Source organism: Terrapene carolina, unplaced genomic scaffold (assembly GCF_002925995.2).
Source record: "Terrapene carolina triunguis isolate 2854851 unplaced genomic scaffold, T_m_triunguis-2.0 Scaffold31, whole genome shotgun sequence".
Lineage (NCBI taxonomy): Eukaryota > Metazoa > Chordata > Testudines > Emydidae > Terrapene > Terrapene triunguis.
Genome location: NW_020664382.1, coordinates 3,058,894 through 3,075,957, shown reverse-complemented (window position 1 = coordinate 3,075,957; position 17,064 = coordinate 3,058,894). Strand labels below are relative to the sequence as shown.

At 38.3% G+C, this 17,064-nt stretch overlaps 1 protein-coding gene across 2 annotated transcripts in view; it reads right to left on the bottom strand.

Moving 5' to 3' along the window:
- LOC113406481 (Down syndrome cell adhesion molecule homolog) overlaps window positions 1-17,064 on the bottom strand; it is a 510,741-nt gene that overhangs the window by 92,848 nt on the left and 400,829 nt on the right. For both annotated transcript variants that reach the window (XM_029911623.1, XM_029911625.1), the window contains exons 15-17: window positions 12,859-13,099; window positions 11,008-11,154; window positions 8,585-8,740 (exon numbers count right to left, since the gene is read on the bottom strand). In XM_029911623.1, coding sequence (XP_029767483.1) covers window positions 8,585-8,740; window positions 11,008-11,154; window positions 12,859-13,099 — 544 coding nt within the window. The remainder of the gene's footprint in view (window positions 1-8,584; window positions 8,741-11,007; window positions 11,155-12,858; window positions 13,100-17,064) is intronic.

Here is a 17,064-nt window from a genome sequence, read left to right as displayed (position 1 = left end):
TAGAATACATTAAATATTATTTTAATTATAGATACACCTGTAACATAAAAATTAAAATAAGATTTTCAACACTATCAAAAAGAAATGTTTTGATAGTATCAAAACAAACCATTTTGATGGTTCCAAATACATTTTTTTCTGAATTTTTGAATGGGAAATTTCAGCTTATTGTTCTGATTCTGAATTTCTTTTTAATGTTGGAATGAAAATTTCGGTTGCTGATCTGATCTTTTCAGTATCATAAAAAAATTGCTACTAAATACACACCATCTTAGGCCCTGGTTCTGAAATTAATAGGCACCACACAGGTGGTAAGGTCTGCTCTCAAGAAGAAGCTAGTGAGATTGGGGCCTATGTTTGCAGCTAAAGTTAGTTTCATAGTTAAATGCCTCAGCCTTTGAAATGCATTTAAGGAAAACTTCAGTTTCTACATGTGCATAGATAAATCAGCTTTGTCGTACACGGCCACTCAATGGGATCTAATATTTTTCTAAACAGTGTAAGAAAGCTGATTGGTAAGTACCACTAACTACAATTTTGCCTAAGATGCAGCCATTCAAAATACTATAGAAGCTTCCTGTAATCCAGCATTTTCTATTTATCCTGTATTGAGAATGTTACTAAGGGTCCAAATGAGGAGCTCATCGTTATATTCACATAACCCCCCCCTCACCCCTCCCACCAATTCTTCTCTGAAAGGCTAATTCATTTAGTAGATTCTATCCAATCCACAGTAAATATTGATGTTTGACAGCATTCAGCTCAATATTTATATCCAGCTCATTAGAAATGCTATTTGTTACTGCTGCTGAAGAATGAAACCTGGCTCTCCTGGGTAATTACTTAGCCCAGTGGGAGATTCCTTTATGGTTAGTAATGTCTCCTGAAAATCACTGCAACTAGATAAGCGAGTTTAAAATAATTTATTGCCAAATTAGTGTTTGATCCATGGGGAGAGGTTCTGACGGGAGTGGCTCTTATCTGTCAACTGCTGAAGGATTAATTCAAAATTGATCTAGAGTTTTCCAGACACATGAAAAGCTTTACTTTTCACTGGATTCCTATATTTTCTCCTAGAAGGTGTAGATAATGACAAACTTTAATTGCTAATAATTTTTCATTTTAGATATTCATTCAGAAAACCCTGAAGGATATTGCTGTGACATGTAAATCCAAGTTTGTTTTTATCTTCTCCCTCTAGATATATATACAAACATACATACACACATATCCAGCTTCTGCATTCAGGAAAGCTTCATGAGGCTGTGAAAGTGTTCTATCCTGGAGCATAGAGTGGGTTTATATAATAAAATAACTGCAATGCTTATTAAATGTGATCCCTGAATATTCTGAAGAACCTATGTTTGGTGGTGATATGTGCTGCTGACCTTATTATTGAGAGACATGCTCACAATCCTACACTGGTAGCCACTGTTACCCATTGCCACTCTTTTCTATGGAACTAATAGTACAGCTGGGCAGGAAATGTTAGAGTTTTTCCTGCTACAGTTTTTCAGATTTTGAATGTTTTTCTGTCCCAAAACAGAATGAAAAATTGAAATCACAAAAAATGTTGAGAGTTGATAATCTAGAAAAAATACAGACAAAAATACAATAAAAAATACAGAGAAAAATACAATCAAAACATTTCATTTTGAAAATGTCAGAACAAGACTTTGACAATTTCAATTCTTTTTTTTTTTCAAAAATTTATAGACAGATTGAAACCAACCCCTTCTCATTAAAAGTTTAGATTTCAAGTAACTGATATTTTCCCATGAAAAAGTATTTTGTTGGAAAATTCCTGACTGACTGTACCTAATAGCTTCTGGTTATAATAGGACAGATAATCCCACATGTTCTCTCAAAATTGGCTAATGGCTGTAGTGATTTTAAGAGGGTGAATTCAAAGGTGATCTTTTGGTTGCAGCCTGAGATTTCCATCATTCTCACAAGCTCTTTGAGTCCTCTAATTCCTAACAATTAGAAGCTAGACATGGCATGTACTATGGACTGCTTTTCAGTGACTGCCAGGGGTGAGACAGAATAAAGGTGAGTTGGGAGGAAAGAAAGACTCAACACCAAAACACTAAACACCACTTAAAGCTGTCCTTGTGATCAGACATTGGACCCCAAGCTCGTTCCCTGGACAATAGGAGCTTAAAAACAGCATAGAGATAGCATGTTTCACGACATGCAGGAAAGGGAGCACTTTGTGTTGTCCCTGTGGCTGCATGAAAGTGTGTTGAAAGGTGGGAGAGGACAATTATACTGAGAGGACTAGGATGGGGAATAGAATTTACTGATGGTGGAGCATGGGGATCTAGAGTGGCTGTGGCTCCAGGAGCTCTCTCACAGCAGGTGTGTAGCTGACTATTTTTCTTCACAGTACCAGACACCCGGGAGGCAAAAGTGCCATGAGTGGTACATTTGAAGGCTCTATCACCCCTGTGAGAGCAAAGCTTTGCTCTGTACACAGGATTTCGACTCTGCAATATACAGAGCCAAGCCACTAACGATTAAGTCTGGCACCCAACTTTTTTGGGTGGAAAAAAAGGCATTGCTGCCTAAACTTATATTCCCTCTAGACAATATGAGCAGAATGTTTTAAAATAAAAAAGAGTGAATTTGAAAAGCAAGACAGAAAGACACATGTATCTTTCTGGATCATCCGAGTCCCAAAAGCTGCATATGGCAGCTACGCAATAATACAAAGTCAGGCATAGCAGATTAAGGCTGCCACAAGGCCAAATTGGGCTGTATGTACCCACATCTAAGTATCCCTTTTTAACAGAACCTTGCGTGAGTTAATAGCCCAGATTCTCAGCTTGTGCAAATTGGTGTCGTTCCATTGAAATCAATGGAGCTGTGCTGATTTACACTAGCTGAGGGTCTGGCTCAATAGGTCTATCTAATAAAGAATAGAGAGTCATTGTTTTAATTAAGGTTTTATAATGTATCATTTCCAATAAAGAAATATGAAGGAAATAATTCAATCCCCATACCATCAAATATAGCTTGTGAAATGCAGTTTAAACCCAAGGAGGGAGAGAATTAGAAAATCTATTTTAATTTTTAATAATCAGTAAAATAAATCCACGGGTGAAGAAGACACTTGGCTTATGAGTGGCTCCATTGAGAGTGAAAAGGGTAGGGTAAAATGCAATGAATTCTTAAAATAGGAAGTTTCTGCTCCACTTCTCATGGTTCCACTAGGATCTCTGAGCGGAACAATTACTTTCTCCGAAGGCTCCTGGGGAGAAAAGCTATGCAAAAACATTAATGATGCCACCTTCAAAGGAAGCCTCACTTCATATTCTCAGCTGGAACCTCTCTCATTTCCTAAGCTCAACAGCAACTATGTCTGACCTCTGGTGTCTAAAATGAGTATTGATTATTACAAGAAATCCAAATGCAAACTCATTTTCTCTAGCCTGATTTCCTTATCACTTACTGTTTACATTTGCTACTTGGGAAGAAAATATTTTGTCAATTTCAGGGCTGCTAAAGATATTCTGGATTTATGGACATGTATATCGGAGCTGGGAACCCATATTTAAGTGATGAATGGCCACAATGTGCCTTTATCAATAATAATGGGACATACCAGGCCATTGATTTAAGGAAAACTTCCTACTGATGTAAAAACAAGAAACAAAAACAAAAACGACATGATATAACCCAATAATAATAATAAAGAACTAGGAGGCTTGATGGTAAGGTAAAGACACTCAAGAATAAGTTTATTATTGAAGATTGGGATACTCTGTCCTCAATTTAAGTAGAGTTGAGCGACCACAAGTAGAAGATATGAGCTCTCCAGATCTGAACTCTCCCGAAGATGTCATATATTTACCACCAGAGTTTGTAGAAAGAGCAGCCAGCAGCATCATTCAGATGCTAACTTCCTCAAAGTTCAGAGGTGTTTGGCTCCAAGGCTTCGGTTTGGACCATTTCTAATTTTAACCCTCTCACTATCCTAGCAAAGATCTGTACCAGAATTAAAATAACTGCAGTGAAGCTGGTGTAAGATATGTATATAGATAATGTCACTATTTCATACCTACATATCTTAAATGAGATTCTCTGTTGAAGAATTAAACAGTAGGGCCATTGAGCTGACTCTTGCAATATCTGAAAAGGTTGGGCTTACTGATTTAGGGACAGATACTGCTTAACACCTCTGTGGTTTTTCAGGGAGGAGGGTTAAAGGAGCCCCCTCTTGAACCAGGCACAATCACTGCCTCTGTGCTTTTCAGAATGTGGAGACTGCTCACTCTATGCATCCCAGGGAGCAAGACACCCAAAAGGAGTCAGGGAGAAGGAAGAGACACGACCCTGGCCCTCCATCATAAGACTGGCCAACACACATTTGGTAGTATGCTCTACTCTCCCTGAAGGGACATAGCAGCAGGTGCTCTCCCTCTGTACTCTGAGGTGCTCTGAGAGGAATTCTGCCTCCCTGAGACAGAATTCTTCCTGCGCTCCCGTGGAGCAGCGTGTCCCACTCTTGACATGGGGGCTGAGCCCTCAGTGCTAGGTCACTGGAATGGAATATTTACTCAAGCATTGCCACATTGGCTCTCCTGTCACCTCAAATGCAAAAGTCCATTGAGAACATTTTACAGTATTTTACAATTTTAAAATTATTTTTAGACATTTCTTGAAGCCAGAGACATCAATAGCAACTTCAAGCTCATGGCGTTTTGGAGTGCCACAACAAGAAGGCTGGTGGTGATTGGATGTCTAACATAGTGAATGTCAGTGAAAATAAGGTAGGATCAGAGGCTAAAATAGGGAAAGAACAAGATAAAAATTACTTAGACAAGTTAGATGTCTTCAAGGCACCAGGGCCCGATGAAATGCATCCTAGAATACTCAAGGAGCTGACTGAGGGGATATCTGAGCCATTAGCAATTATCTTTGAAAAGTCATGGAAAATGGGAGAGATTCCTGAAGATTGGAAAAGGGCAAATATCGTGCCAATCTATAAAAAGGGAAATAAGGACAACCGGGGGAATTACAGACCAGTCATTTTAACTTCTGTACCGGGAAAGATAATGGAGCAAATAATTAAGCAATCAATTTGCAAACATTTAGAAGATAATAAGGTGATAAGTAACAGTCAGCATGGATTTGTCAAGAACAAATCATATCAAACCAACCTGATAGCTTTCTTTGACAGGGTAACAAGCCTTGTGGATGGGGGGACGGGGGGAGAGTGGTAGACGTGGTATATCTTGACTTGAGTAAAGCTTTTGATACTGTCTCACACGACCTTCTCATAAACAAACCAGGGAAATGCAAACTAGATGGAGCTACTATAAGGTAGATGCAAAACTGATTGGAAAACTGTTCCCAGATATGCTGAAAGGGCGTATCGAGTGGGGTCCCGCAGGGATCAGTTCTGGGCTAGTTCTGTTCAATATCTTCATCAATGATTTAGATATTGGCATAGAGAGTACACTTATAAAGTTTGTAGATGATACCAAGCTGGGAGGGGTTGCAAGTGCTTTGGAGGATAGGATTAAAATTCAAAATGATCTGGATAAACTGGAGAAATGGTCTGAAGTAAATAGGATAGAATTCAATAAGGACCGCACTTAGGAAGGAACAATCAGTTTCACACATACAGAATGGGAAGAGACTGTCTAGGAAGGAGTACGGCAGAAAGGGATCTGGGGGTCATAGTGGACCACAAGCTAAACATGAGTCAACAGTGTAACACTGTTGCAAAAAAAAAAAAAAACCCGAACGTCATTCTAGGATGTATTAGCAGGAGTGTTGTAAGTAAGACACAAGATGTAATTCTTCCGCTCTAATCCGCAATGATTAGGCCTCAACTGGAGTATTGTGTCCAGTTCTGGGTGCCATATTTCAGGAAAGATGTGGATAAATTGGAGAAAGTCCAGAGAAGAGCAACAAAAATGATTAAAGGTCTAGAAAACATGACCTATGAGGGAAGATTGAAAAAATCGAGTTTGTTTAGTCTGGGAAAGAGAAGCCTGAGAGGGAACATAACAGTTTTCAAGTACATAAAAAGGTTGTTACAAGGAGGAGGGAGAAAAATTGTTTTTCTTAACCTCTGAGGAGAGGACAAGAAGCAATGGGCTTAAATTGCAGCAAGGGAGGTTTAGGTTGGACATTAGGAAAATCTTCCTAACTGTCAGGGTGGTTAAGCACTGGAATAAATTGCCTAGGGAGATTGTGGTATCTCCATCATTGCAGATTTTTAAGAGCAGGTTAGACAAACACCTGTCAGGAAGGGTCTAGATAATACTTAGTCCTGCCATGAGTGCAGGGGACTGGACTAGATGACCTCTTGAGGTCTCTTCCAGTCTTATGATTCTACGTGCTCTGATGGTCCAAACATATAGACTTACAAAATGATTTGAAAGGATTTTACTGTCTTTTGGGGTGTGGCTAAGACATACAGAGTGGGAAGCAGCATCTCAAGGCAGGTTCAGACAGAGTAATTGCTGCTGATGAACTAAAGGAGTTTCCGGTGTTGTAGCTGTGTTGGTCCTAGAATATCAGAGAGACAAGGGGGCTGAAGTAATGTCTCTCATGAAAACAAGTTGGTCCAATAAAAGATAAGCTCTTGAAAAATAAAAGATAAAGGTAAAAAATATTCCCTCACCCACCTTGTCTCTCTAAAGGAGTTAAAACATAGCTGCTTTTACTGAGCTCTGGAAGTAGAACTACATTTATGAATCATAAGACGTGCTCCTGCTTTTGCGGTTAATCCATTTTTGTTCAAAGTAATAAAAGGAACTATGTAAATATTGAAAATAAAAACAAGTCTGGGAACAAATACCTTAATAAAGCTGAGTGAATAATGGAAAGAAATATACATTAAGGGCATGTGTCATAGGGTGGCTCTGCCTGGAGTGCCCTCTAGCAGCAGGCTGTGACAGAACAGGCATGACTGCCTCAGTTTACCTTCCCAGGCAGCCCAAAACCTCCATGACAGTCTCTTGCCTAATAATGTCTCTCCTTGGGACCAGTTTATTACAAAAACATAGTTCAAATAGCCCATAACAACAGTCCCCAAACAGTCCATTTATCACCCAAGTGCAGATAGTCCCTTAAAACCCCAAGACATCTAGTTCCTCAACACCTCACATATCAAACTCCAGTGTTTGCCATCACTCCTGGGCTCTTCTTCAGTTCACTTCCGTCCTTTAACCAGGTCAGCTACCCCAGACTTCCAGCTGGGATATAATCCGCTCTTCCCAGCAGGAACACTCTTCCCCCAGCCACTCTGATGGAGGGCACCACCGCTCCTCCTGTTCAGTTAACTTTTCATATCCCACACAGGCCAGCAGATAGGCCTTTCCATTGCTCACCTGGCTCCCGCTGTCTACCACAGAGGTGTCAGCAAATAAGCCCTACACTGCTCCCTTACCTTCAGCCCACAGCTTTGGCTCTCTGGCTTAGAAGTCAGCAGGCAACACCCTCTCTGGCCTCCAGCCCTAGCTCACTGGTTTAGGAAGACCAGCCTGCAAACCCAACTTGCTGCTCTCCTGCTTTCAGCCTTCCCCCACAAATCTCCTACAGCTTCCTTCAAGCACCTCCAATCTTTTGGTCCCTGACAGCTCTCACCTGCCCTTTCCCTCAATTACTCCTCCAGGCAACTCCCATTTTATATGGGCCAGGTGCCCTCTTAAGACTCAGTTAGGAGGCAGCTGATGAGTGACAGGTACATAGCCTCTTCCTTCTTAAAGGCCTAGTGCCACTCTGCAATAGCCTGATCCTCATTTGCTGTGAGGCCCCTTAACACCACTCTGTCAGTGTAAAGTGACATTAAAATGGGGGTAAATTTCAGAACCAACCCCTTAATACTTGGTTTGATTAACTTAATGGAATTCTTCAATGAATGAAAGTCAGTAGGAGTTGGACACCCCCTCCCTTTCGCACTTCTGTAAATCCCCTTCCCATATCAATTTTACTAATATTTATGCATTATCTATACATTGGATGAATAATAAAGAGAAAAACTATTGACTAATTTATTTGAAAAAATATCACAAATGTCACTGAAGAAATTATTGAACTAATATTATTCAGCCAGCTCTGTGCCTCACACTCTTATCTCTGCCAAAACATCCTTGACCTTTTGAGAACAGATTTTCAAAGGTATTTAGGTGCTCAAAGATGCAGCTAGGTGCCTAGTGGGATTTTCAAAAGTGCTTAGCAGGTTAGGCTCCTACCTTCTATTGATTTAGAAAGTCTATCTCAAGGATAATTCAAAAACAGGAACATGTCAAAGTTGTTAAATAAACTATTGTTACATTAAAAAAAATACTAACATGCTTAAAATTAAACACATTCTTAGATGCTTTCCTGAACTAGGGCCTTAATCCTTAACCTGGCCATAAAAGGAATGAATAAATAGAAATGCCCAATTTTTTTTAAACTGTGCACACAGCACTGAACGTGTGCTCACAACTCAAGAGCTATGCATGCAAATCCCAATTTTTGCATGCACGCTGGGTGTTGTACACACATTGCTTTGAAAATCTGGGCCAAATCAAGCAGTGTCATATGTCAGGCTGGCTATGGAGAAGTTCTTAGTTCTTACCATCCTCTTTAGTGCGGGTGAAAATTTGTTCACTCCTGACTCCATCTCCAGCTCGTGTGAATGCCAACACCTGGATGCTGTAGTTGGTATATTTTTCCAGCCCATCAAGCTCTAGTGAGGGCTGTGTAGTAGTGACATTTTTAATCTCTCCCAGCTCTAGGGAACAAAAAGTGAACCAAGTTATTGGCAATGCTATTCTTCTTTTAATCATATGTGTCTATATTGGTATGAAAATAAAAGGGGAATCTTCTGATTAAAGAATATGCACTCATGAAAGAGAAAGAATATTTTGTGATTATTAAATAGATACCTCAAATGCTCACACTGATCATTATTATAAAATAGAGCAGATGGGAAAAAATGACAACATTTGAAATTTTTATGTCAGTTCCTTTTCACATGATTAACAGCAAACTTGTTTTTAACTTTATAATTTATTTAGCTTTTTTTAACTGAAATTAAGCAAAAATATCAAAACCACTGTCAAAAGGGTTATTAAAATTTTGCATTTACTGAGAAACAGCTTTTCAGTAAATAAAATATTTCTATAATGGTACTGACAATACTTACAATTTAAAAATTGATAATAATGATGCAACATTTTCCCCTCAAAATAAAAACATTAGAAAAAGTCAACAATTTCTACAACAGTTTTCATGTCTGAAAAAAAGCCATTTTGTGTAAAGTTAAACAAACAACGCTTTTTGTTTGAAAAAATTTGCCCAGCTCTACTGTAAAGCGCACTATGGTCAGAAGCATTAGTTAACGATAGATTTAAATGCGGTAAAACCAAATTCAGTTGCACGGAGAGATGGGGCTCATCACATAAACCTTAATGTATTAAGCTGGAAAACACGATTCATGTGCAAAAAATGCTTTAAAAGAACAACTAGAGCAGAAAATATATCTAACAAGATAAGGACATTCAAAGATAAATTTCAGGTCCAATAGCTGTGTTTTGCGGGGTATAGTAGGCTATACTGTAACGTAGCTTTTCAGCAGTGTAGGGCCTAATCCAAAGCCTACTGAAGTCAATGAAAAAAAATTACCTTGTCTTGAATCAGGACTGCACATTTTCTCATCTTTATTTTTCATTCACCAGTGAGTAGTCACTGTACCTCAAAAGATTTCTTACTTGAGCATTATCACCACTAATAGTGAGCCTCCGGGTTACATTCTGCCCTCATTTACACCTGTGCAACCTCACGTTTGAAGAGGTGTAACTAGCAGAGGATAGAACTTGGCAAGACAATTGGAATTTAATTACGGTAACTATTCTATTGATGGATACACACACCAGAATATAATCCAGCTCATTCTGCCAGAGCTGAGACAGCTCTGCATTGTTAGCAAGAGTAAAAAAAAAAAAAAAAAGAGTTAAAATGTATTGTTCACTAAAGTCCACAAAAAGGAAACAAATATTGAGGTGATATCATCATAAATTGCAGAATGTGATAAATGCATGCACACTTGATCACCTCCCTTAGGATCTATGTTAACATTCCAAACATCTGAGCACTTCAAATACATGTTGGGGGGAAAAAAAAAAAGCTGCCCCAAACCTGTTTCCTTCCTTCACCCTAATTGTGGAGGCAAAAGCACATTGTCAGCATAACTAAAAAAAAATATACTGGGAGCAGATCTATTGAGGAGGATGGTGTTATGTTTACAGTGTCACTACTTAGTGTACACACACACTTTACTATGTAATTTTTGTTTCAAATCACATGGAGATGAAAAGTGCTACTGTCAGATAAACTGCAACTCGTTTATTTACCAAAATGGTTGAAATACTTCAAGCCATTTACTAATTACAAAACAGAAATCCCCTACATTGTGGGCCTCAAAAGCCAATCACTGAAGATAAGTCCATAATACAAAATGATTTCAGAGGTAATTCTGTTGACCTTAAGAAAAAGAAATGCCAGGTAGGTTTCTTTTTCCCCCTCTGAAAACAAGAAACCTTTGAGTATTTCAAAAAATATATTTTTAAAAACGTTTGTGGAATTTAAACAAAGATTCCTGTGTTTAATTTTGTTCTTCCTGGATGAATAATCAGATATCAGGTATTTTGATATTGCTGCTAAAACTAGCACAGTAATCTTTAAAGGAAAGGCAGTAGCTTCATCTCTGAGGAGGTAAAGAGGAACTGATGATACTCCCACACTTGCCAAAATTCTCTTTTGAACATGTGTGTGTTCATAAATAGTTCTGTAACAACCTGTCAACTACTCAAAGCTCTGTACAAAATGATCCAGACAGAGATGTATGATGCTCTGTGTAAAATGATGATGAAAGAAAATTTAAAGTTTTCTGGTATGCTTTTCATACCGGAGGACAAAATGATATTAACTGCCATGAATTTCCTGTTATCCTGTCATTGCTATTGGCACACACCTGATGGGTTGGTTAAAGCTGCTTACCTCCATCCAAGAGATTAGCCCAGTAAATAACTCTGAATCCCTGTAGAATCCCATTCAGGGCTTCTTTGGGAAGTGTAGACCAGGAAATGGAGATAGTTTCTGGTGATGTAGCAGTGGCTTGGACATTCCCTGGAGGGCAACTGGGCACTGGAATGAGATATTCACCAATTTTAGCTCTAGATAACTTCTGTGGACAAGTAAAACTGTACTCTTAAGAGATTATAGTCACCAATGTGAAACTGAATGTTTAAAATGCACATATATATTTTCTTCATAATTCATTGGAGACACAAATTAAATAATAATCATACACACTTCTTGGAAGAGTCCCTTTCTACTACGTTTTCAATTTTCATCACTTAAGCAAAATCCATTATTTTACCCTGAGTTTCTACTTTGCTATTGATGGAACTGCTTGGTTACTACTACGTTTGTTTCTGAAAGTACAGATCACTTCCCAGAAATGTCTTTGGACCCTCACTGACTTGCCCTTCATTAGGATTTTCCCTCACTACTAAAAGGAAAATAAATTCTAGAGCTGATTAAAATATACAGAAAAATTGATTTTTTGAATATCTTTGAGATTTTTCTAAATCAAAATGTACAGTTTTTTGAAAAAAATTCACAAAAATTTAGAATGTTTTCAAATTTTCAATCAGCTTTAACAAATTTATATTTAGTAATTTCTGTTTCAAATGCAATACTTGTTAATCTATCGTTTTGCCTTCTTGATTTATCTTATCCCCAATTCCCATAATGCCCTCACAGTGATGTTACAAAAATGTTGCCAAGAAAGAACCCATATGTGCCAGATATAGCAGAAAAACTTTACACCTGTTGCAGTAGTAAAAACATGCACGTTTCAGTGAATTGTCTTCCATCATGCTGTACTCTGTCTAGTACTAACAGGATCTGCAGTAAATGTAAAACACCAGTGTTCTCTGAAGCATATGCCTCAAACACTGTAACACTCAAGAATGTACAAATGTGTTACTCTGTTTAACATACATAAAGTCAGATTCTCAGTTGGTGTAAGATGGCATTGACTTTAGTGGATTTATGCCAATCTAAATTGCTGAAAATCTGGCTTTTGATATCTTCCTTGGTTGCTTGTGTTAGAATTTACTTTTATACTGTTTTAAAGTATTAAAGTCCTCTCTATAGCATATGGAATAACTCTTTTTTTCCACTAGAGGACTCTCTATCATTATTTGAGAAGTGCTCTTCTGTGTGGTTTAGAAAAATAATTCTGAATTGCTTTTCTCAGTGGACAGCCTGAAATATACAGAAAGTGCCAGTGACTTTTCTTTTATTAGTTTGGACATTCTTGGAAAAACTCATGTCTCATTTTAGGCTGGCAAATTATGTTACTGCATAAACATAGCTCTGGGTTTCACTTATCTGAAAAAAATAGTTACTTCAGTTTTAGTATTTTTACTTTACGAGATATCAAACCACACTATGATCCTATGCTGAGAGCATGAAACTGGCAACTGAGTCAATATCAAAACAAGGGTGTTGCTAAGAAAGGCTATGTTCTCAATCAAGTTCTCTCACAACTGCAGATGTTATTAAATCAGAACAGTCCTATTTCTTAAACTGAACAATATTGCATAGCTAGCAATTTGAAATTTGTACACAACACGCAGGCTGATTTGTTCCCTCCCACCTGTCTATAATATAACTATCGTTTCCCAATGTAACCATTCTCTTATCCACTATATAATGAACACTAATCAGGCAGTAGATACAATTAGGTCAACATATCCATCAGTGAGAATAAAAGGCCTGATAAAGAAGTCATAAAATGTGTGCAATGGTATATATGATATTTGCTTGCCTAGGACCTACCATCCTCTAGGGTAGTGGTGATGATTTCCTGAGAAGAAGGTCCTATTCCAGCCCGGTTACATGCCTGTACTACCATGCCATACTGGGTGAATTTCTTCAGGTTATCCAGGGTATAAACTTCACTATCTCCAGTGGTGTCAATACTGATGATGTTGAACTGGAAATTGCCCCCTGCACTGTACTCCCGGTAGCCTATCTGGTATCCACGAATAATTCCATTTTGCAAGTGCTTCTTTGGAGCCTGAACAGGATAGGAAATATTATATGTTAAGAATATATGTGGAAATGCAAATAAATTCTGTCCCTTAAGCACTTTGAACTGCATAGAAAGTCAACGTTTTCTTTAAATGAACAGCACTCTATTTTTAGGTCATAAATTGAGGGAGTCACTGTTCAAAAGGAAACCACTCTTTACTATGCTAAACAAATTTCGGGCCAAGTTGTTTATTACCCAGGATATAATCACCAATGAGTTAAAAAGAATTCCAGACTGTTATTTTACTAAAATAGCTAATGGTGAAATATTTTTGAAGCCTAATTCAGATTTGGAAGTTTTGTCTGGATAAATCAAGACACTGAGGCAGCCACGTCTGTTGTGGGCACATAGATGACCTCTGAAGGCAGTAGTGAATCAGAATGTAGGAATTTCTACACTGAATGGCTATTGAAACAAGTGTTTGGTATCCAATGTTAAAAAATGTGCCCAGTAAATGTATTGTACACTATAGTTCTGAGTCACCATACAAGAGTCCTGCACTCTGACTGACAGATCTTTCCATTTCAGTAGACTGTAGCATAAAATATAGTAGAAAATAAAATAAGCATTGTTAACTTGGTGAGAAAGTCTGTTAGTAACAGAAATGTTTGTTACGTTTCCACTTATGTAGATGCTGAAATTTGTTGAACTACTCTTCATTTCATTTTGTAAAAATGTTCCCATCTAATGCTCTGGGTGCATGTACAATTATTGTAAAAATTATAACTACCACTTAGGGTCCATGTACAAAAACTAACACACACACACACACACACACACACACACACACACACATCCCATCAGACTACTCAGATAAGCTCTCCCACTATCATCAGCACACCATACTGAAGTCTATAATCAGATTTCCTAGAGTAACAGGATTTTATTTTCAGATGCCTTGTTTATTTTCCGCTGCATTTGGTTTCCAAAAAAGGAGACAAAGCTTCAGGCAGGAATCTTTTCTTAGGACAAGAATATACTTCAATTCCCCCAGTAACAACACATTTTCTAAGAGAGTGGTTGCCTCCTCTTTTACTGTTTCAATGTGGACCTTTAGCTAATAAGAAGTAGTAAAGACAAATATACATCGCCTAATCACTAAGCCCTCACACACCAAATCCTCACTGATTTCAGCAGAAGTATGCAAAAGAGATGCAGAATCAGGGCCTAAGTTCATGCATGAGACCTCAGGTGGGAGTAGAACCATGCTTTCTGATATATAATAGACCAGTTATTTTTCTTGGTTTCCTGAATAACTCTGTCCTGTTGGGTGACTGAAGACATTGCTTTAAAAAGTCACATCTTATAAAAAATGCATTAGCTGCCAGTGTGGCATCATAGTCTCAATAGGTTTACAGTTTCTTGCTCTTTAAATGACTGTAAAACTTCATATTTTACCATGGGGCGGGGTAAGCTGGTTGGAATTTAAAAAATCTGGATATCTTCATGGGAATGCAGACGTTTGTCCCAGTTAAGAAGGAAATATCACAGTTATATTTTAGTGGTTAAGTGGGTAAGTAAAAGGCAAGTAGTTTTCTTGATGGAAGCACTCTGCACTCTGTTTCATAACCACTGCATAAAATGTGGACCATCTTTGTGAATGGACAGTGTAGTTTTGTTGTTTGAGTAAAAAAACCATCCAAAAACAAAAACAAAACAAAAAATCCACCAGAGCATAGACAGCAGAATTATTAGAATACTCAGTTAACTGGTCATTCATTCACTTTCTTGCTTATATGTCCTTTTCTTATAATTTGTTGAAATTGAAAATTTGTTAAAAATTTTCTGTCAAAACTGTTTTTAGATGGAAAACTATTTTTTGTGTGAAAACAGTCTCAATGGAAAATTTTGATTTTTTTTTTTTTGTTCAAAAGCTGAATGTCTGAAAACCAAAACGCTAAAATAGGGTGCAGATGTGGCAGTAGAGGCAGGGGCTTAGATGCCCTGAGTATGATCCTATTTGAAATGCTGGACACACACATGGAGTGGCTAGACTTGCCTGCTGCTCCTGCCACCACAGCTACAGTCTATTTTCAGTGTGCTGGCTTGATTAGAGCTAGCTTGGGTCTGTCTCCTCAAGCTAGAATTTATACCTACAGGTTGAAGTGCAGACATACCTGATTAGCCATTCTGAGACAGGTGTCTTTTTCTGACCAGAAACTCCATCCTGTACTTCAGAAAGTTTTGCTGAAAACGATATATACCTCTACCCCGATATAATGCGACCCGATAGAACACAAATTCGGATATAACGCGGTAAAGCAGTGCTCTGGGGAGGTGGGGCTGCGCACTCCGGTGGATCAAAGCAAGTTCGATATAACGCGGTTTCACCTATAATGCGGTAAGATTTTTTGGCTCCTGAGGACAGCGTTATATCGAGGTAGAGGTGTATTGCTGCACCAAGTTTCAGCTGGGACAAATCAGCATTTTCTGACCAAAAAATTCCTGACCAGCTTGTGCCTAAATATGGATTTTTGAGCCTTACTTTATGTGAGCAGGTTTGAAAATGTTAGCTGCAATGTTTTACTGTTGTACTTTTTATATAGCAAGAACCAGGGGTCACCCAATAAAATTACTTGGCAGCATGTTTAAAAACAGACATAAGGAAGTGCTTCTCATAACATACAGTCAACCTGTGGAAATCGTTGCCCGGGGATGATATGAAGGGCAAATGTATAACTGGGTTCAAAAAAGAACTAGATAAGTTAATGGAGGACAGGTCCATGAATGTGTATTAGCCAAGATGATCAGGGACACAACCCTATGCTCTGAGTGTCCATAGCCTCTGACTGCCAGAAGATGAGACTGGATAACAAGGGATGGATCACTCCATAATTGCCCTGTTCTGTTCACTCCCTCTGCAGCATCTGGCACTAGCCACTGTCAGAAGACAGGATACTGGGCTAGATGGACCATTGGTCTGACGCAGTGTGGCCTTTCTTATGTTCTTATCTTATCTTATGCAAAGCAATAAGGATGCAGCCTGTTTGTATCCAAGAGGTTGTGTACATGTCACTTGTATAGCAAAGTGCTCATTCCACCCCTAAATGGGGCCATAGAGACTAAGGCCCAGAGTCTCCCTGTCAGAAAAGAAGTCTCCCAGGAAGGATCATGATGGGTGAACAGTAGTCCTAAGGGAAGGGCACAGGAGGGCTACTGGCAGAGTAGTAGCCTGAACTTAACCAGTGAGGGAGATCCTTGGTCAAAAAAGAAAAGAAAAGAAAAGAAAAGAAAAGAAAAGAAAAGAAAAGAAAAGAAGAAGTCATCTTGTTTCAAACACCTTGGTGAAACCTAGCATTGTTTAGATGAGCCAACAGATCATCTGTGGACACTTTATATTCTAGAACAACTCTAAATACCACTGAATCAAAGTGACCGGTTTCTTGCCCGACACCTGGGGAACTGAGAGCAAGGGAGACTGGTGCAGCTGTAACCAAAATGTACTACTTCTTAACACACCATACTGAACCGAAAATAATTTTAATTAAGTGAATATCATGCCTCTTACGGTGCCTCTCTAGAGCAGAAGAGTGAAGGTTGTGGTTCATGGTCTATGGTGTATGATAGCTGCAATAGAGTTAAGGTGTGTTTTTATGGTTAGAAGAATCGAGGGTCTGTATTGATATGTGGCTTAAACGTCCATTTCCTTGCTTTTGTGGTTTATGTCAGGTAGGTTGAGTGTGTAGCAACTTTAACTGTTGCACTATTATTATTACTACTATTATTTATTTGTATATGAGTTATAATAAATTATCTTACTGCTACATTATAGTGTATGTCATTTGTTCTTTCAGTATAATGTGCTCTTGCATGTTCCTTTTATTATAAAGTGTACAATGCCATCACTTGAAAAGTGTTGTAGTTTCATAGAGCAAATCAGTCTTGGCCTTGATTCTGAATGCCCTCTGTACAAGAAAGGGACCAAGAAAAATACAACTACAGCTGCACTC